The sequence below is a fragment of the Phyllobates terribilis genome, unplaced genomic scaffold (assembly GCF_046119375.1).
Source record: "Phyllobates terribilis strain yellow unplaced genomic scaffold, ASM4611937v1 Scaffold_3__8_contigs__length_932513732, whole genome shotgun sequence".
Lineage (NCBI taxonomy): Eukaryota > Metazoa > Chordata > Amphibia > Anura > Dendrobatidae > Phyllobates > Phyllobates terribilis.
In genome coordinates this window covers 742,385,582-742,407,755 of record NW_027362763.1, presented here as the reverse complement: position 1 = coordinate 742,407,755, position 22,174 = coordinate 742,385,582, and the positions used below count along the sequence as shown (strand labels likewise).

The 22,174-nt window shown below is 44.3% G+C and overlaps 1 protein-coding gene across 2 annotated transcripts in view; it reads left to right on the top strand.

Moving 5' to 3' along the window:
- The window catches only part of VPS54 (VPS54 subunit of GARP complex), a 71,232-nt gene that overhangs the window by 20,747 nt on the left and 28,311 nt on the right, over positions 1-22,174 (top strand). For both annotated transcript variants that reach the window (XM_073672151.1, XM_073672152.1), the window contains exons 2-7: positions 6,950-7,103; positions 8,542-8,783; positions 10,416-10,491; positions 15,091-15,128; positions 17,565-17,696; positions 18,715-19,100. In XM_073672151.1, the coding sequence (XP_073528252.1) occupies positions 6,959-7,103; positions 8,542-8,783; positions 10,416-10,491; positions 15,091-15,128; positions 17,565-17,696; positions 18,715-19,100 (1,019 nt within the window). In that variant the 5' untranslated portion in view covers positions 6,950-6,958. The remainder of the gene's footprint in view (positions 1-6,949; positions 7,104-8,541; positions 8,784-10,415; positions 10,492-15,090; positions 15,129-17,564; positions 17,697-18,714; positions 19,101-22,174) is intronic.

Below are 22,174 nucleotides of genomic sequence, written 5' to 3'. Positions count from 1 at the left end.
CATTATACTGCATGGAGTACTATGTGGGGCCCATTATACTGTATGGAGGACTGTGGAGATTACAGTTGGAGAATCATACTGTGATGGGGTCACTATTCTTTGTCAGAGGGATTGAGGAAGGGGGGGTACAGTAGGGTCATCATACTGTGTGTGTGGAGGGTACTGTGGGGGTATAATACTGTGCTTGGGGGGCACTTTTGTTGGCATCTTACTTCATTATCTGTTTTATTAAAGGTTTTTCATACTTTGCTATTACAAAGTTAAATTAGGCCATGTGCTTTTTACTGCTCTTACATAACATATTATATTATTCCTCTATAATTCCAAAAGTTAATTGTTTTATTTGATAAGAAAAAACTTCCTCAATTATTGACATTTTTTTTAAAAAAATATCAAGGTTGGCCAGCGACTTTGTCCAACCTTTTAATTTTGTCCCTCTGTGTATTTGAGTTTCACATCCCTGGCTTAACCCCTTCAGGACCCAGCCTATTTTGACCCTAAAGACCTTGGCATTTTTGTCAATTCTGACCAGTGTCCCTTTACGAAGTAAAAACTCTGGAACACTTCAACGGATCCTAGCGATTCTGAGATTGTTTTTTCGTGACATATTGGGCTTCATGTTAGTATTAAATTTAGGTCGATAATATTTGCGTTTATTTGTGAAAAAATCAAAAATATGGGAAAAAATTTGAAAATTTTGCAATTTTCAAATTTTGAATTTTTATTCTACTAAACCAGAGAGTGATGTGACACAAAATAGTTAATAAATAACATTTCCCACATGTCTACTTTACATCAGCACAATTTTGGAAAAAAAAAAAAAATTTTGGTAGGAAGTTTGAAGGGTTCAAAGTTCATCAGCAATTTATCTTTTTTCCAGCAAAATTTACAAAACCATTTTTTAGTGACCACATCACATTTTTGAAGTCCCTTTGAGGGGTCTTTATGACAGAAAACACCCAAAAGTGACACCATTCCAAAAACTGCACCCCTCAAGCTACTCAAAACTACATTCAAGAAGATTATTAACCCTTCAGGTGCATCACAGGAACTAAAGCCACATGGAAGAAAAAAATGAACATTTTTATTTTTCTAACAAAAATTTTCTTTTAGCCTAAATTTTTTAATTTTCACATGGGTAACAGGATAAAATGCATCCTAAAATTTGTTGGTCAATTTCTCCTTAGTACACTGATACCTCATATGTGGTCATAAACCACTGTTTGGGCACACGGCAGGGCTCAGAAGGGAAGGAGCGCCATTTTACTTTTTGAATGGAAAATTAGCTCCAAAAGTCAAATTGCGCTCCTTCTCTTCTGAGCCCTGCCATGCGCCCAAACAGTGGTTTATGACCACATATGAGGTATCAGTGTACTCAGGAGAAATTGACCAATACATTTTAGGATGCATTTTATCCTGTTACCCATGTGAAAATTAAAAAATTTAGGCTAAAAGAAAATTTTTGTGAAAAAAAAAAGTACTTTTTTGTTTTCACAGATCATTTTGTGAAGCACCTGGGGGTTCCAAGTGCTCACTATGCATCTAGATAGGTGCCTTGGGGGGTCTAGTTTCCAAAATGGGGTCACTTGTGGGGGAGCTCCACTGTTTAGGCACATTAGGGGCTCTCCAAACGCAACATGGTGTCCGCTAACAATTTGAGCCGATTTTCCATTCAATTTGTTAGCGGACACCATGTCGCGTTTGGAGAGCCGCTGTGTGGCCAAACATTGGAGCTCCCCCACAAGTGACCCCATTTTGGAAACTAGACCCCCCAAGGCATCTATCTAGATGCATAGTGAGCACTTGGAACCCCCAGGTCCTTCACAAATTAATCCGTAAAAATAAAAAAGTGTTTTTTTTTCCACTTTTTCATTTTTATGAATCAATTTGTGAAGCACCTGGGGGTTCCAAGTGCTCACTGTGCATCTAGATAGGTGCCTTGGGGGGTCTAGTTTCCAAAATGGGGTCACTTGTGGGGGAGCTCCAATGTTTGGCCACACAGCGGCTCTCCAAACGCAACATGGTGTCCGCTAACAAATTGTCGGCTCAAATTGTTAGAAGACACCATGTTGCGTTTGGAGAGCCGCTGTGTGGCCAAACATTGGAGCTCCCCCACAAGTGACCCCATTTTGGAAACTAGACCCCCCAAGGCACCTATCTAGATGCATAGTGAGCACTTGGAACCCCCAGGTCCTTCACAAATTAATCCGTAAAAATAAAAAAGTGTTTTTTTTTCCACTTTTTCATTTTTATGAATCAATTTGTGAAGCACCTGGGGGTTCCAAGTGCTCACTGTGCATCTAGATACATTTTAGGATGCATTTTATCCTGTTACCCATGTGAAAATTAAGAAATTTAGGCTAAAAGAAAATTTTTGTGAAAAAAAAAGTACTTTTTTGTTTTCACAGCAAACGCAACATGGTTCCAATTTGTTAGTGGACACCATTGTGTAGTGTATGTCAGGTTGGTGTGCGGTGTGTTGGTGTGCGGTGTGATATATTGTAGTGTATACACCACACACACACACACACACTACAACACACACACCAACCTGACATAGCCTCCTAAGCTGAGTACGCCCTAGACTGGGATGAGTGGGACGGGCGGACATTTTGTGTGCTGTGTGCGTGTGTAAAAAAAAAAAAAAAAATCGAAACTTTATTATAGTGTGAGTGTGTGTGTGCTTGGTGTAACCTTCTGCAGTCACGTGTGGGGACTGTCAGGCGTAGGGGGGGGGGCTGAAGAGATGGAGGAGCCAGCAGCTGCAGCAAGGGGGGTGATCACTGGGGCAGGAGCCGGCAGCAGCATAAAGGGTGATCACTGGGGCAGGAGCCGGTAGCAGCAAGGGGGGTGATCACTGGGGCAGGAGCCGGCAGCAGCAAGGGGGGTAGGAGGCCGGCAGCATCAGGGGGGTGATTACTGGGGCAGAAAGCGGAGCAGGAGCCAGCAGCAGGGGGGTGATCACTGGGATGGGGGGGTGCACACTGGGGATGGGGAGTGAACACTGGAGACAGGTGGGGGTGAACACTGGGGACAGGGGGGGGTGAACACTGGGGACAGGGGGGGGTGAACACTGGGGACAGGGGGGGGTGAACACTGGGGACAGGGGGGGTGAACACTGGGGACAGGGGGGGTGAACACTGGGCGGGTGAACACTGGGGACAGGGGGGGGTGAACACTGGGGGGAGGGGGGGGTGAACACTGGGGGGAGGGGTGATTATTGGGAGATGGGGGGTGATATCACTGGGACTGGGGGATGGTGGGCTTGATCACAGGAGCAGGGCATTTACACTGAGCCTGCTGCTGCTGTGATCACAGTCCACCGGCTGTCAGAAGGAGAGCAGCAGCCGGTGGATGAAGACGTGGGAGAGGGAGCAGAGGCGGAGGTCGGGGTGCAGGTATGAAAGTGGAGGGGGGGTGGAGTGGAGGGGGGGTCGGGGGGGAGCGGGGGCAATACTACCTGATGCAGATCAGCGGCGGCAGCAGGCGATCAGCGGCGGCAGAAGCGATCCACGAGCTCAGCATCGGAGGGTCCACGGGGGGGCAGCTGCAGAGGGTCCACGGGGGGGGGCAGCAGCAGAGGGTCCACAGGGGGCAGCAGCAGAGGGTCCACAATGGCCGGCATCATTAAAAACTCCCTCCACATCTGATTGGGGCTAGTATCCATGTGATGCTAGCCCCCCAATCAGATCTGGGGGGAGGGGGGGACAGAGGTGACACTCCCCCCAGCCAATGGCTGATGCTGTAAGCATCAGGCCATGCCCAGATTTAAATATTACACCAATTTTCATTGGTGAAATATTTAATTCATACCGATTGGCAGTTTCATTAAAAGTGAAAATGAAACAGCCAATCGGAGGGGTCCCAGGCACGGGGGGGGTTAATCCACCCCCCGGGGGGTCGACTTCAGGATGTCCAGTTGCAGTAGCAACTGTGAAACCTGAGCGACCCCGCTCGCAGGCGCTGCAGGGGCTCTTTCCCTCCATGTCACAGACGCTGTGACATGGGTCGGGAAGGAACTGTTTTCCATGTCACAAACGGTGTGACACGGGTCGGTAAGGGGTTAAAGGGTTATTCTCATCGTTGTGAAAATATACAACTTTGCAATTTTACTTTTGATGTTAAATCCTCTCCATTCTCTTACACGATGCGTTTTTCATGCGTTTATGCTGCAGAATTTCCGCAGCGGAAACGCATCAAAAACTCATGGTAATCCGCACCCCATGGTCCCCAATGGCATTCCGCAATGTCAATGCACATGCTGCGGATTTTTCCGCAGCGTTTCTGCAGCGCTCATAAATCCGCAGCATGTTCATTAATTTTGCGGAAGCGCAGCAAAAGCGCCGCCATTGACTTGCATTGAGACGCATAGAATCCGTGTATGTACATTTGTACACGCGGATTATATGCGTCTCTATGTGCGGATGGTATCCAAGTTCTGGAGGAGAGAAGACTCTCATCCAGACCTGGGTACCATTGTACCTGTAAAAAAAAGAATAAAATAATAAATAAAGTTTATATTCACCGGGCCGGCGGCCCCTGCAGCGCTTCTCCTTCCAGGACCTGAGATGACGTCGCGGTCATGTGACCGCAGGCTGTCTCGCGAGATGCCGGCAACCCGGAAGAAGCCAGGACGAGCACGACAGCACACGCGGCGGGGGATCGGGGGTAAGTATAGCTTTATTTTTTTATTTTTACGGTCACACTATATAAATCCATGCTGTTTGCATGGATTTATACAGTGTGACCTAGTTGTCAAGCACTTTCCAAGTGATGCTATCGCCTGGAAAGTGCTTGTCAGTCCGCATGCGGAAACACATGCGTTAACGCATGTGGGTACGCATGTGCATCCGCATGTATTTTGCAGGAAAAACGCATGCACAATCTGCATGCGTTTTTTCTGCCAGGAAGATGCAGAAATGCTGCAGAAATTTTCTGCTTCATTTCTGCATTGTGGGCACATAGCCTCAAGAACAGTCCTCCTCTGCAGTCGGTGGCTAGTATCTTGGGCTTGGAGTGCAGTGCTTACAAGCTCTTTGCTATAGACTCTATAGCGCACTAATGTATGTGTTGTTTTTCTAAACTAAAACCTCAGTATTCAGATTATATTGCCGTGTTAACAGTTTGAGATAAATAAATGGGTTTTGGATTGCAGTTTGGGCACTCAGTCTCTAAAAGGTTCGCTGTCACTGTTCTAGGGACACAGTTTTTGAAGGAACTCTGCAGGGAGGTTGTTCCAAACATCTTGGAGAATTAGGCTGTGTGCCCACTATGTGTTTTTTAAGCGTTTCCACAGTGGCAATTCCGCTGCAGAAACACTTAAAAAAACTCTTGGTAGAAGGTCTGCAATGTTCCCCAATGATAATCCGCATGTGCTGTGCACATTCTGCGGAAATTTCCGCTGCTTATTATCATTGCGGAAAAATCCGCAGCACTACCAATTATTTTGTGTAATCGCGGCGTGTTCGCCGCCATTGACTTGTATTGAATCGCTTAATATCCGCATGACTTCATGTGCACATGTGGATATTAAGTGATTCAATGTGCGGATGGTACCCGGGTCTGGAGAAGAGGAGACTCTCCTCCAGACCCGGGTACCATAGTACCTGTAAAAAAAAAAAAAAAAAAAAAAAAAAGAATTAAAATAAAAAAATATACATTATACTCACCTTCTGATGGCCCCCGGTCTCCATAGTGATGCGTCCTGGCTTCCCGGCAGCTCGTGATGGTCTAAAAGGACCTGCCATGACGTCATGTAGTCATGTGACGGGTCACGTGACCGCTGACGTCGGTGGAGCGTGACCCGTCACATGACTAAATGACGTCATGGCAGATCCTTTTAGACCATCACGAGCTGCCGGGAAGACCGGACGCATCGGATAAGGAGACTGGGGGCCATCTGAAGGTGAGTATAATGTTTTTTTTTATTTTTTACCATTTTTATTCTTTTTTTTTTAACTAAATTGGTCACACTATATAAAATCCATGCCGGTTGCATGGATTTATATAGTGTGACCAAGTTGTCAAGCACTTTCCAAGTGATGCTAAAATCGCTTGGAAAAGTGCTTTATAACCCGCATGCGGAAATGCATGTGAAGAACGCTTCACTTCTGCATGTCCCTGGCAGGAAAAACGCATGTACAATCCGCATGCTTTTTTTTCTGCCAGGGAGATGCAGAAACGCTCAGGAAAAATCCGGAGCATTTCTGCATCGTGTGCACATAGCCTTAACCACAGATCTGTGGATGTCACTTGCGCAAATCCTTCTGACTCCTTATGTAAACCCAGACAGACTCTGTGATGATCAGATCAGGGCTCTGTAGGGGAGGCATCATCAATTTCCGGACTCCTTCAAAAACTTGTGCAAGCTTATCTAGAACTGATGCTTTTTGTGAAGGTAAAGGTCACACCACATACTGATTTGATTTTGATTTCTCTTTTGTTCATTCGCTTTGAATTTTGTTAATTGCTGCAATGTAAGAATGCTTTCAAAAATAGTTCTTTTTAACATAGTACTGCGTATGTATATATGTATATATATATTTCTCAAAGTCTGTCCCTCACCATTTAGTGAGTGGAAAATAATCCTTGCACACGGGTGTACTGAGGACTTGGCAGCACATGAATCATTCAGCTCCCGGTGTACTGTTACATGCTGCCTTGTAATGACTTCTCCATTCATTGCATTAGGCTGCAGGAAGCCTCAGTGTCTTCTTACCCCAATCCACACTTATGTAAAATCCATTATAGAAAATGTTGGCTGTGATGCATTTTATGGTTTGAGGGCTTACGTAATATGCTGAACATTGACGCTGTAAATTCATGCAAATTTTGCATGATGCAATCACAAATGCGCAGAAATCTTTTTATACCAATTTAGCTTGTGAGATTAATAGTATGAGACAATAAATTACACCCAGTATAAATTTGCCATATTTTTTTTGCACAGCGTCTCTAGATGTATGTAATGGCGTCGAGCCACAGCTCTTCTATAGTGCCTCGCTCATCCAGCAGCAAAGCCCTGTACAGAAAAGGCCTGGATCCGCCCCAGCAGTTAGGACTGGTACGCTCTCTTCCTGATGTTTGTCCCAAAGAGCCTACAGGTAAGTGTCCCCAATCCCGAAGTGTTTGGTATACAGTATTCTGCACATTGTGCACGGCTAGCTTTCGGCATTGTAAAGGCTATTACTGACCGGCACACACGTCTCTCACCAATCATCCACCTAGGTTAACAGGTAGCTATGTCGTGAATGCTTTTTTTGATGTTGCAGTATAATTTCTCAAGTGCAGTTTTTTCACATCTCATGAAGAGCGGTCCTTTCCTCTGCCTGTGATGGGACATTAGTCGCCCAGATTGGAAATGGGCAGACGATAAAAAACGCACATAACCCTCAGAATAGAAATAAAGGGTCTGATAATAAGAAACTTACCGTAGATTTCACACACTTTAAACAGCTGGATCACCAAATACATTTTTGCAAATTTGTATTTGGGATTTGCATCTCAAAATAAGCTCTTAATTATATAAAATGCAGACATCCTAAAGGAGACCACACCAGTTTAAAGTTGCACTTTGTAACCTGAGTTAGGCTACAGTCATACATCTGCGTGAGTGTTACCATCCGAGAGCAATGGACTGGGGTTTTTTTTTCGCAGTTATCATCCAAGTTGTTTCATTTCTTTTTTTCTCAACTTTTTTTTTTTTTCTACCATTGACTCTTAACAATGTTCCAGTTAAAAATGGATGAAACTCGATGAGCTCTGAAGCACAAAGTATTTCTTCCTAGTTTCATCCACGTCTCATTGATCCCCATAGACTTTGGATGAGAAAAGGACATGCTCTGAGTCTCATGCATCGGAGACTCTGACCCATTTTTACAACCAATATGTGTATGGATCAATGAAACTATATGGGTCAGTGTGCTGTTCAGGAAAAAAACAGCACTAGGACTTGTCACACAGATGTGTAAATGCAGCCTTTATCAATTCTTCAACCCCATCTCTTTCATGTTGTTTACTTGTTGAAAAAACTGCAGCCGCATCCCCCTCCTCCTTGCCTTGGATTTGCTAGTTCACCAGACAGTGTTAGGGTGGTCACACACGCTGTATCTTGCTGCATGCGTCCGAAACTCGGCCACACCGTGATGCCCTGGAGCCGCACAATGTGGTTTGAAAATCATGGAATCACATTGGATGGAGGTCAGACCAGCAAAATTCACCCCTATTTTGGAGGAGGTCACCAACCTTTTACTGAGAGCCTGTAGGCTGAAAAAGTGGATCTACAGGCTGCCGGTCTGTGCAGAAGATGTTACCCTCCCCTAGTAAGATATATTGTAAAGTTTCATGTATTCAGATATACTTTTTGTTTAGTTTATACAGAAATAATATTATATAAAAACCATATGAATTGCCAAATTATATTAGTGCAATGAATTTTCTTTATGGAATTGTGTGCGGTTGATTACGTGAGGCATGTTTTCGGTGTAATGTGCAGTTGTACGTAGCATGTAACTCCGTTTGTGCTTCCTCTGTGTTACATAGGTGATTCTAAGAGTCTGTGTGATGAGCCGTCTGTGGTCGCCGATCAGCACAAATGGACAATTTATCATTCCAAAGTGAACCTCCCAGCAGCATTAAATGACCCCCGACTGGCAAAACGGGAGTCTGACTTCTTTACGAAGACATGGGGACAGGACTTTGTGGAAGTAGACGTCTTACCCTCATCCTACCTCCCACCCATCAATAAGGAACACTTTTCATCTTATATCCAGCAAACTAGCCTAGTAAGATGAACAGTTTCTTATAAGATTTTTATAAACTCTATTTCCCACGGTCATTCCCTCAGCAGCTTCTTGCTCACAGTTGGTCTCTGAAAGTTGTCAAACACCTTAGATGCTGCGAAGGCTGTTGAGCCCAGCGTCTGAGGGGGTTAAACTATCAGAGACCAAATGTATTGGTCTCCAGTCAGTTCCTAATGCCAAGGCTGTAAGCAACGGAGGCTGTAGGGGGCATAATGCTGTGATCATCACCTGACGGCAGTGCGTCAAAAGGTCCCCAAATGGAAGCCATAAAAAAATATATGGCAGCTGTAAAGGGGTTAAGCTGGACAATATCATTGAGTGATATCACTAGAGTGACACATTTGGGATTCTGCTTCATACCTTGTTAGTATTGTTATTAATGAGAAGTCTTGTGCCCTGAACTCTGCACAGATTTTCTTCCACTACATGTGGGGATTTGAGAACTCTATGCACAAACATTAGATTGTAAAATGTCAGGGATTATTGGGGTTGAACCGGTATCTAAAGTCAATGAAAAATCCTTAGAAGGGGTTGTCAAATCCTTTATAGTAATGGCCTTTCCTTACAATGAGTCATCAATATCAGATCGGTGGGGGTGCAACACCCGGAACCCACCACCTATCAGCTTTTCCCTTTGCTGGTGACAGCAAGAGCTGAAGAGCATAGCTCCATCAACTGTATAGTGGCCGTGGCCGGTACTGCACTTTCGTGCCTCTTCGAATGAACAGGGGTGGATCTCCAGCAACGCTCTGCTGCCTCTATACAGTCAAACCTCTGACTCCTCAATTTCCATGACTCCGTCTCCCTCATATATGGCTCATGTTTAAGTTTAAGTGATAAATTTATTTTAGTAAAACGGTAACATCAGGCTTTTAATCGTTATTATGATTCAATAATAAAGCCATTTAGATAGCTCATAAATATATTTTATGTTCTAAGAGGAAAAACAAACTAAAACATCAAGCATACAGAGACAACATATACTGGACTATTGATTATGCACAGTTTATTGAAAGGTTAGATATGCTTTAAGAAGTAATCCTTCTTTCCTGTTTACTCTAGCAGTTCTGAGATGAGTACAGGCATTCCTTCCCTGTGTGTTGTTTTTTTTTCTCTCAACTGTAGAGGAGGAGCTTCACTACTTATCATGTACATAAACTGCAGCACAGATTCATCTCAGCTAAAAGTCTAGACCCTTAGATCAGGAATAGGACAGACATTTATAGGACGTTTCATAACTTTCCCAAATTCTTATGAAAAAATATTCCCCAAAAACTGCATTGAACTACTGTACCCAATTTATTATATATTTTAGGAGTTGGAGTCTGTAAATTTTATACCGACTCCGACTCCACAGCCCTGGTTGGAGCTGTGTAGTTCCAGTCCGCAACTGATCACATCCAGCCAGTACTGAGAACAGCTGATCGATCGGGCTGTTGGGTGTCACGCCTCTACCAATCTGATAATTTATCCTAAGGATTTGCATTCAATATCAAGTGTTGGACAAACCCTGTAAGCTTCTGAATTCACCACTACTGTCTGTACTATCATGGTTGATGCAGCATGAATTACATTAGATTGGTAAAAAAATTGCCTGTTTTCTGTTCATTTCAGAGAGAAAGAAATCATGAAAGGTGGAAGTCGATATGTCCTCCAAAAGATGACTATAACAGGACGGCATTTTCACATGGTATGCCTTGGTTATTGACGAATGTCTCTTCTGATTATTATGCCTTACGCATTTCTTCCATTGAATTGCAGAGATTTGTTTTCACCTGTGAGATTAGTCAGCAGATCCTGGTGATGTTGGTAGGGGGCTTGTTATCAGAATACGCCTTTTAATAAATTCAGCCTAACTGCGGCTGGGCATACGTGGTCACAGGTTCTACCAAGACACAAGATACAAGACGTCCAGCAAGTTTGGGTTCTTACTTATGAGTTGCACTGTGACCATCTTCATTATAGTTTATCATCAGCGTAGTGCAGGAAGCAGATACCTGAGAGCAGCGTGACCACCGTGGCACCTGGAGATCACACCGTGCACAAGTTTTACACTTTTTTTTTTTTTTTTAGCATTTTTTATTTAACATTTATTTTCCTATAGTTGGAAGCTATATAGATTAATGAAAATATGAGGCTTACCAGAGTTCTTGATCTAGACGGTCATCACATTTTATGTGAGACAAATGTACCAGTATATTAATATATTGACACCACTTTTCTGTTATTCAGCTCCGGTGTTTCTTTTCTCGTACTCTGTACGCCTTATCAGGGGTTCCCTATCTGGTGTTATGTAATTTGCCAAACACAGTTTGTGGTCCATGATTGAATTTTTTTGCACAAACCTTGCACTACTTTTAAGATAGGAATGTGGCAAAATTAAGCTTATTTTCTGCCCAAGTGAGGAAGTGTCTCCAGGTGTTTTTGACACATTTATTAAGCAGAAAATTAGAATCTGTCTAAAAAATATTAATACAAAGTAAACTAAGTTAGAATTGGTACAAAGTTTCTACAAAATGCATATTAAAGCAGTTTCCAGCTTTTACTTTTATTTTAGGTATCGCTGGACCCTACTCGCCTACCTTTCCTCTGCTGCTCCTCTGTCCCACTGTCAGATCGCCTGCCGTCTCCTCCTTCTCTACTGGTGTTGTCCATATGTGACTGCTGCAGGCAATCATTAGCCACTAATTGGTTACAGCCATCACCCACCGACAATGCCAGAAGAGAAGGAGCGGAGACTGACATCTAGACAATGAGTTTTTGAGTTTCCAGCATTCTTGTCAAATCACATAAATACATGTTGATGCGGCTAAGGCTAATTAGTTAATATGCTGATTTTGGACACTGGCTATAAGTTTTGTTCTGGATGTAGTTACCATCTTTGCAGTGGTTAATTTCTTCCCCCTATTGTCATAAAAATGATATAAGACAAATTGGATTCCCACACAGTTCTACTGTTCATACAATCATGGCTGAAAGTGTTGGCACCCTTGAAATTGTTACAAAAAATGAAGTATTTATCCCAGAAAATTACTGCAATTACACATGTTTTGTTATACACAGGTTTATTTCCTTTGTATGTATTGGAACAACACAAAAAAACTGGGGAAAAAAGGGCAAATTTGACATCATTTCACACACAACCCCAAAAATGGGCCGAACAAAATTGTTGGCTCCCTCAACTTAATATTTGGATGCACACCCTTTAATATAAATAGCTGCAATCAATCACTTCCTATAACCATCAACGAGCTTCTTACACCTCTCAACTGAAATTTTGGAGCACTCTTCATTTGCAAACTTCTCCAGGTCTCTTATTTGAAGGCGCCTTCTCCCAACAGCAATTTTTAAGATCTCTCCACAGATGTTCAATGGGATTTAGATCCAGACTCCTTGCTGGCCACTTCAGAACTCTCCAGCGCTTTGTTTCCATCCATTTATGGGTGCTTCTTGAAGTGTGTTTGGGGGTCATTGTACTGCTGAAAGACCCATGACGCAAACCCAGCTTTCTGACACTGGGCACAACATTGCGACCCAAAATCCTTTGGTAATTTTCAGATTTCATGATGCCTTGTACAAAGTCAACCCCAAACCATCTTTGAGCCTCTACCATATTTGACGGTGGGTACAGTGTTCTTTTCTCTGTAAACCTCATTCCGATTTTGGTAGACAGTAGAGTGATGTGCTTTACCAAAAAGCTCTATCCATAAGACACTTTCCCATAAGGATATTGGCTTCCTCACGTCCTTTTTTGCAACCTGCAGTCTAGCTTTTTTATGTTTCTGTGTCAGCAGTAGGGTCCTCCTGGGTCTCCTGCCATAACATTTCATTTAAATGTCGACGGAGAGTTCGGGCTGACACTAATGCACCCTGAGCCTACTGGACAGCTTGAATTTCTTTGGAACTTGAATGGGACTGCTTATCCACCATCCAGACTATCCTGCTTTTGCAATCTTTCATCAATTTTTCTCTACCGTTCACGTCTAGGGAAATTAGCTACAGTGCCATAGATTGTAAACTTCTTGATTATGTTGGGCACCGTGGACAAATGAACATCAAGATCTCTGAAGATAGACTTGTAACCTTGAGATTGTTGATATTGTTCAACAGTTTTGTTTCTCAAGTCCTCAGGCAGTTCTCTTCTCCTCTTTCTGTTCTCCATAGTTAGTGTGGCACCCACAGACACACATTGCAAAGACTGAGTCAACTTCTCTTTTTATCTGGTTTCAGGTCTCATTTTCCAAACTACTGGAACAACATGTCCATTCTGAACTGTCCTCCCACCTCTCCTCCTGCTCCCTCTTTGACCGCTTACAATCTGGCTTCCGACCGCACCTCACCAATGAAACTGCACTGACTAAAGTCCCCAACGACCTACTAACTGCCAAATCCAAGCGACACTACGCTGTCCTCCTCCTCCTGGACCTGTCATCTGCCTTTGACACAGTGGACCATTCACTCTTACTACAGACTCTCTCATCTCTTGGCATCAAAGACTTGGCCCTATGTTGGATCTCCTCATATTTAACAGACCGGACATTCAGTGTCTCCCACTCACACACCACCTCCTCATATCGCCCCCTATTTGTCGGTGTCCCCCAAGGTTCAGTCCTAGTACCCCTGCTCTTCTCCATCTACACCTTTAGCCTGGGACAGCTCATAGAGTCCCATGACTTTCAGTATCACCTCTATGCTGATGACACACAGATCTTCTACCTCTCCGGACCCAATATCTCCTTCCTACTAACCAAAATCCCACAGTGTCTGTCCGCTATTTCATCCTTCTTCTCTGGCAGATTTCTAAAACTTAACATGGATAAAACTGAATTCATTATCCACCGTCTCATTCAACCCCCCCATCTGACCTATCAATCATAGTTAATGGCTGCTCACTTTCACCAGTCCTGCAAGCTCGCTGCCTCGGGGTAGCCCTGGACTCTAATCTCTCCTTCAAACGACATATCCAAGCCCTTTCCACTTCCTGCCAACTCAACTCAAAAATATCTCCCGGATCCGCACATTCCTCAACCACGAATCTGCAAAAACACTATTGCATGCCCCCATCATCTCCCGCCTCTACTACTGCAACCTCCTGCTGTGTGGTCTTCCTTCTATCACTCTCGCACCTCTCCAATCTATCCTAAACTCTGCTGCCCGACTAATCCACCTGTCCCCCCGCTATTCTCCGGCCTCTCTTCTCTGTCAATCTCTTCACTGGCTCCCCATTGCCCAGAGACTCCAGTTCAAAACCTTAACCATGGCATACAAAGCCATCCTCAACCTGTCTCCTCCATACATCTGTGACCTAGTCTCCTGGTACTTATCTACACGCAACCTCCGCTCCTCACAAGATATCCTTCTCTACTCCCCTCTTATCTCCTCTTCCCATAATCACATACAAGATTTTTCCCGTGCATCCCCCCTACTCTGGAACTCTCTACCCCGACACATCAGACTCTCACCTACCGTGGAAACCTTCAAAAGGAACCTGAAGACCCACCTCTTCCAACAAGCCTACAACCTGCAGTAACCCTCGCTCCACCATACCGCTGCACCACCAGCTCTACCCTCACCTACTGTATCCTCATCCATCTCTTGTAGATTGTGAGCCCTCGCGGGCAGGGTCCTCTCTCCTCCTGTACCAGTCGCCGACTTGTATTGTTCAAAATTTATTGTAATTGTTTGTGCTATGTATACCCCTTTCACATGTAAAGCGCCATGGAATAAATGGCGCTATAATAATAATAATTTTCATATTGCCCACACCCAGTTACTTGCCACAGGTGAGTTTGAACGAGCATCACATGCTTGAAACAAAGTTGTTTACCCACAATTTTGGGAAGGTACCAACAATTTTGTCCAGCCTATTTTGGGGGTTCTGTGTGAAATAATGTCCAATTTGCCTTTTTTCTCTTTTTTTTTTTGTGTTGTTCCAATACACACATAGGAAATAAATGTGTAATTTAAACAATTTTCTGGGAGAAACACTTCATTTTCTTGAACAATTTGAAGGGTGCCAACACTTTGGGCTATGAATGTGTATGTATAAAGGTTTATTCACACAATGTGTAGTGTCATGGGTTTTTTTCCCACAATTTTTTATATTCCACCAAAACTGCAGCACTTTGTTGCGCTTTTTGGAAATAGGGAGAGAAACGGTTACCGAACTGTGACATGTGAATAAACCCCAAGGCTATAATCTGCTAGGATCTAAGTCTTTGTGCTTGTTGTTGATTTATATATTGAATTACTGTTTCTGACATTCCTACTTTTCCTTATATGTTCCCAGGTAATAAATCAAGGGCAGATCTGGATCAAGTACCTAAGGTAAATCAGGTGGAGTGTGTGTGCATTTGGGCAGTTCTTCTTGTCCTATTTATTGCTTATTTTTATTTTTGCCTTTTTTACCATTTAAAGGGGTTTTCCCAAAATCAAAAGTGTATCACCTTCTACGTAGGATGGGGGATAACGTGCTGATCTCCGGTGTTCTGACTGCTGGGACTTCCAGTAATTCTGTGAACTTGCTCCGAAATCCTAGGAATGAACCTGTGTACAGCCCTTCTTCAATAGACCAGAGGTGCACATGTTTCACTTCCGGCCATTCATTGTCTATAAGACGTCTGGAGAAGGCAAAGTCAATCAGTCGTCTTTCTCCGGCAGTCTCCTTGACAATGAGTGGAGCAGGGGCTGAGTATGAACCCTTTTCTCAGGATCACTGGTGATCCCAGCAGTCAGACCCCCAGCGATCAGCAAGCTATTCCCTATTATGTGGAAAACCTTTTGACCAGTGTCTGCTGTATACCAAATTTCACTAATGGTGCCTAAAGTTACATTTACAAGACTGCTGTTGTGTGTAACTGACGGCTTCCTTTTTATATATTTATAGGTAAATTCTGTTTTATTTTATATCAAATACTAATTCAAACTATGGAAAAACTGGTATAATTTAGGAAAATAATGAGTATTGGGTCTGTAGTATGCTGCAATACACTGTTGCAGGACTCCTAGGTAGAGGGGACATATACCGTATTTTTCGGACTATAAGACGCACTTTTTTTCCTCCAAAATTTTGGAGGAAAATGGGGGGTGCGTCTTATAGTCCGAATGTTGGGGTGGGTGTATATATATATGTGGGGTGCGGGGAGAGCGGTAGCGGTGGAGGAGCGGGGCACAGAAGGCAACAGCCGCCGACTGCAGCCTACACTGTCCCCGCTGCTAAAGAAAATTAATATTCACTGCTACGCTGTGTGCCGACTATGAAGGAGAGTGAAGTCACTGCTCCCCGAGTAACACAGTCCCGGCGTGGGGAGCAGTGACTTCCAGGAGCTCATCTCTCCTTGTGAGCCGCGCATGGCAGTGGCGTCATGCGCGACTCACATTGAGAGATCAGTGCGGGCAGACAGGACGCAGCGCTGGATGAGAGAAGAAAGGTGAGTAGGAGTGTTTATTTTTTTTTTTTATGTGCAGTCTGATGGGGATTAGGGGGACCATGCATACTAGGATGAGGGGCCATATATACCAGGGTAAGGATGAGGGGGCCATACATACCAGGGTAAGGATGAGGGGGCCATACATACCAGGGTAAGGAGGAGGGGGCCATACATACCAGGGTAAGGAGGAGGGGGCCATACATACCAGGGTAAGGATGAGGGGGCCATACATACCAGGGTAAGGGTGAGGGGGCCATACATACATACCAGGGTAAGGGTGAGGGGGCCATACATACCAGGGTAAGGGTGAGGGGGCCATACATACCAGGGTAAGGGTGAGGGGGCCATACATACCAGGGTAAGGGTGAGGGGGCCATACATACCAGGGTAAGGGTGAGGGGGCCATACATACCAGGGTAAGGATGAGGGGGCCATACATACCAGGGTAAGGATGAGGGGGCCATACATACCAGGGTAAGAATGAGGGGGCCATACATACCAGGGTAAGAATGAGGGGGCCATACATACCAGGGTAAGGATGAGGGGGCCATACATACCAGGGTAAGGATGAGGGGGCCATACATACCAGGGTAAGGATGAGGGGGCCATACATACCAGGGTAAGGATGAGGGGGCCATACATACCAGGGTAAGGATGAGGGGGCCATACATACCAGGGTAAGGATGAGGGGGCCATACATACCAGGGTAAGGATGAGGGGGCCATACATACCAGGGTAACTCTGAGGGGGGCATGCATAACAGGATAGGGATTAGGGGTGCCATGCATACCAGGATGGAGGGGTTCCGTGCATACCAGGATGGGGATGGGGACCATGTATAAAAGGAAGGGGGGGGGGGCATATATACCAGGATAGGGGATATTGTCAGAATTGGGGGATATTACCCCTATACCAGTGTCAGCAGAAGACCCCCCCCCCCCTCCCCCTTAAAAGTGCATCATGAAGACATTTTTTGCTTACATTTTTTTTTTTTCCTCCTCTAAAACCTAGGTGCGTCTTATGGTCCGGTGCGTCTTATAGTCCAAAAAATACGGTAGATGTCACTGCAAACATAATGTTTCCTTATGGGGAAATGTCTCAACATTCTCAAGAATTTACAAGTGTTTTCTGATTGCTGCAACCCTCTTACCCCCCTATTGGTAAACATTATTGAGGTTATGCAATGGTCAAAGTAACCTGAGAACGTAGGGAACAGTGGAGAAGCCATTCTGCTGTTAGCAATAATATGTGGATTAAAGTAGGAGTCGTGCTGGAAATGAAAAACAATCCAGAGTCACTTGAAAAGTATATTTCTTCTTTTATTACTTTCCAGATCTTCATGAAACCAGACTTTGCATTGGATGATTCCTTAACATTCAATGCAGTTTTACCATGGTCCCATTTCAGTAGTGCGAGCGGCAATGGGAGCAGAGATGCAGCATCAGCTAAACTGCTGCAGGAAAAGGTATAATGGTTGCGCTTCCTATTTCACCATTCAATATTTTATTTTTTATCTTTTTTCAATGAAAATCGCTTTTAAAAGTAATCTGTCACCAGGTAAATGCTTGTCAGTATGAGGGCAACATACAGTATGGACAGAGACCCTGATTCCAGTGCCTGGACACTTACTGAGCTCCTTGCTGCAGTTTTGATAACAATGCTGTTTGTACCACTAGGCTTCTCTACTGTCTGCCTATGCACAGTGTAGGCAGAAAGCTCTCCATCAGTAATGTGGGCAGGGATAGCCGGGACTTATGAATACGGAAGACTGCATGGCAGGAACTCCTCACCTAGCTGAGCTGATGCCAATAAAGCAGCAAGAAGCCCAATAAGTGACCCAGTATTAGAATCAGGGTTTCTGCCTTAGTTTGATGTTGCCTTTGCAGCAAAAACCTGATGACAGATATTCTTTAAAGGGCTATTCTCATATTAAAACTTGTAATATTGCAAAGTGCTTGTAAAAAATACAGATTTGCAACTTATTCGTTATTAAAAATCTCCTCTGTTCTCAAGATTTTTAAGTTCATAGTTTCCTGCTTGTTGCCTAGTTTGCCAGTCACCGTTGCAGTCTATTACCGGTGTCCAATCTCCTAGGCAAGGAGCTCAGTGTTTACAAGCTCTTTTCAATACAGCTTGTAAGTGCTCAGTGTCCTGCTCTTCTCCAATGCTGCAGAGGCAAGCTTCTTCTTCTTGCATTGTCGGAGAGGATACAGTTCGGGTCAAAGTTGCAATGATCCCACCGGTCTGACCTGTCAATCAAGCAGGGAGCTGGGGAGCAATGCGCTCCTGAGGACAAATAGCAATCCCTTTAAGTTCCACCAAACAAAACAGTTTTTTTTTTTTTTACTTTTTGTGAATGGGTCGAAAGCAAAAACCTGTCGTGTACAGATCTTACGTATAGTGTTATACATGGATTTTTGTGTGTATTCGCTGTAAGCAGCCCATGTATAGTCACATGTGCACATCGCTCTCATTTCTTCCAGCTGAGCCACTATTTGGACATTGTAGAGGTGAACATCGCCCATCAGATTTCCTTACGCTCTGAAGCCTTTTTCCACGCTATGACCTCCCAGCACGAGCTGCAGGACTACCTCAGGAAAACGTCTCAGGCCGTAAAGATGCTACGGGACAAGATTTCTCAGATAGACAGAGTAATGTGTGAGGGATCTCTGCGTATCCTGCGCCAGGCCCTGACAAGAAATAACTGCATTAAAGTCTACAATAAACTGAAACTAATGGCAACCGTGCACCAGACTCAACCTACAGTCCAGCTGCTGCTGTCAACCTCCGAATACGTGGGGGCCCTGGACTTGATAGCAACAACTCAAGAGGTTCTGCAGCAAGAACTTCAAGGGATTCACAGTTTCCGGTAAGTCATGTCTCATATTACTATTCGCTCTGGGTGCCAGGATGCAAGATTTTCTCTTGTGACAGAACACACAAATATATAAACTGAGAATCATAGGTCTTGTACCACATCAATGTCGCCACAAGGGGGCAGTCTGTGTGGATCTGTCTCACCCTTTCTTTCTCAATCGTCTTCTCTCGTGTCCCCTTTCTCGTGTTCCCTCTCTCGTGCCCCCCCCCCCACTTGCTCTTTTGTGTTCCCGCTCTCCTTCTCTCTGTACAGTCATGAAAGTAGGTTGCCCATATGCCAACATCCCCTGCAGCCTCTGCAATACTTTTTCCCCAGTTCATAAAAATAATTCTCCCATGTTTAACGCCCCCCCTTAAGACCTACTCACTGAGATGTTGGCATCTTATATAAAGAACCAAAATGGGTTTACTTCTTGGGAAAAGGGATGCAATAACCACTGTAATGACCAGACTACAATACTGTAATCTGAAATTAATATCTACCTGACCTATGACTCCTCTGATCTATCTCTGCATCATGCTTTACACTGCACAGCTACAGACTTAAGCCCCCGTCACACTAAGCGAGATCGCTAGCAAGATCGCTGCTGAGTCACAAGTTTTGTAACGCAACAGCGACCTCAGTAGCGATCTCGCTATGTTTGACACGTAGCAGCGACCAGGCCCCTGCTGTGAGATCGCTGGTCGTGTCGGAATGGCCTGGACGTTTGTTTGATCGTTGAGGTCCCGCTGGGTAGCATGCATCGGTGTGTTTGACACCTTACCAACGACCTAGTTTGCGACTCAGACACAGAAACACATAGGCGTGCATCGTTATACAGGTTGCTACAGGTCGCTGCATCGCTGCTGCGTCGTTGGGAAGATCTGACTGTTTGACATCTCACCAGCGACCACATAGCGACACAGCAACAATCCCTGTCAGGTTTTATCTTTGTCGGGATCGCTGTAGCGTTGCTAAGTGTGACTGTACCTTTAGGAGCTGATCTGCAGTGCTCAGTGGCGGCTGCTACACATTGTGCAGCTTCATTCAATGTACATCTGGTCTTTACCTAAGCAGCAAACGGGACAGCCGGGTGTTGGACCCACATGATCTAATAATGATTAGCTATCTGATGGCGAGCCCCTCTAATGTGTGAAAAATGTCCTTAGCCCATATAATGTTACAGGGGGTGAATGGCCGCCTTGTAATACTATGATCCTGCTGAAATGCCTCGTTGGTTGCAGCATTCCTCTGCAAAATCAGCTTTTTGTCAATGATGATGAGTAGATGGGGCCATCACCTGATCACCATGGGGGCCTCGTCCTAAAATGCTTGTAAAGTAAATGACATAACAGTGTCTTATACAGCATATGGTAGAAAGTCACAAAATAATTGGAAAAGTTGAATTGCTAAGCAGCAGTTGTTAGCCGTGTCCCCGAGGTGTATATCATCAGTGTCAGGGCCCCTCGGCCGGGGATCACTTCTGTGTTTCAGCTCGTTACATCGGATGGCCGTGCTGTAATCACACTGAATAGCGGCTCTATTATCTGCGGTGTCACAGGCTGAATATATCCACTGTGTATTCTTTGTAATTATCTGTTCACTCTTAAAGATGGAGCCGCCGGTGCTTGTAAGATCACTTCTGGTAAAGAGACGCTCTTCTGGCATTTGCACATCTTGTCATCAAGTCTGAGATGTTACTGAAAATTAAAGTGCTGCATGGACGTCTATAATGTGTGAAGACCTCGGCTGTCATTTCAGGATATTAAAGTCTATATTGAGAGAATGTGTAGGTGTAGGTGTGTGGGTGTGGGTGTACAATAAAATGGCGACATCCGGGTATACTCCTGGTCGGCAGATATATATTCCAAGGGGTTTTCCTTTCACAGATGGTGGTGGCGAATCGCTGGTTTCTACCCATTTTGCTTGCTGATTGGAGAGCGTCTTACTGCCTGGACCCTTCAATCCTAGGAATGTATTGATCACGCCTTGGATAGAGCGCTGCAGCCCCTTTTACGTTTCTCTTTTTATTATTTATTTTTTTTACAGCAGTGCTCCCGGCCTCTGGCTATGAGAAGAACTGCAGTACAGTCCAACTAAATCAAAAAAATCACATAAAAGAAACCAGAAAAATGCAGCTAAATGCTGAGTGAATCCAGCCTCAAAAGGGGCTTTCCATCACAGAAAGTGGTGGCAGATCGCTAGGATTTAGTTGGACCGTCTCACAGAAAAGGGCATAAATTCAAAAAACATCACAGAAAAGAAACCAGCCTTACCAACACCAGGTCAGATTACCAATTCACTAGCAGGATGCAGCAGACCCCCATGATAAAGGCGGGGGCAGCACAGGTGCAAAATAGTGATGCAACAGCCATTCACTACCTACCAATTCATAGAGGTGGGTGGCTGTGTATTATTACAAATGCACACAGATGGGGCTTGCATAGGACACCAGTCAATGTGAATTGGAGCATCTGTTTTGTTGGGTGCACGTATATAGTGCTGGGCAGCCCGCTTGATTTAAAATGATGAGCGTCATTAATAGGGTGTAAACCAGACACTGTGCATGACACGTATCTGTGTGACTGGCGTCCTATGCAAACCCCATCTGTGTGCATTTGTAATACTACACAGCCATCCCCTCCATGAATTGGTAGGTAGTGACTGGCTGTTGTATCACTATTTTGCACCTGTGCGGCCCCCGCCTTTATCATGGAGGTCTCCTGCATCCTGCAGTGTATTGGTAATCTGACCTGGTGTTGGTAAAGCTGGTTTCTTTTCTGTGATGTTTTTTTAATATATGTCCTTTTATGTGAGACAGTTCAACTAAATTCTAGCGATCTGCCACCACTTTCTGTGACTGAAAGCCCCTTTGAGGCTGGATTCACGCAGCATTTAGCTGCATTTTTTTTTTTTTTTTGCTGGCAAATTCTGAAAAGTCTGTATACACTATAACCACTAAAAATAAAGTATTTATCAGTGTTTGTTGTGAACTGTAAAATAATAATTTTGTTCACAATCACCTGCATCTTGGTTTCACAGAAAATCATTTTAAAATGGGCATTGTCCAAGAGTCCTGTGTTTTT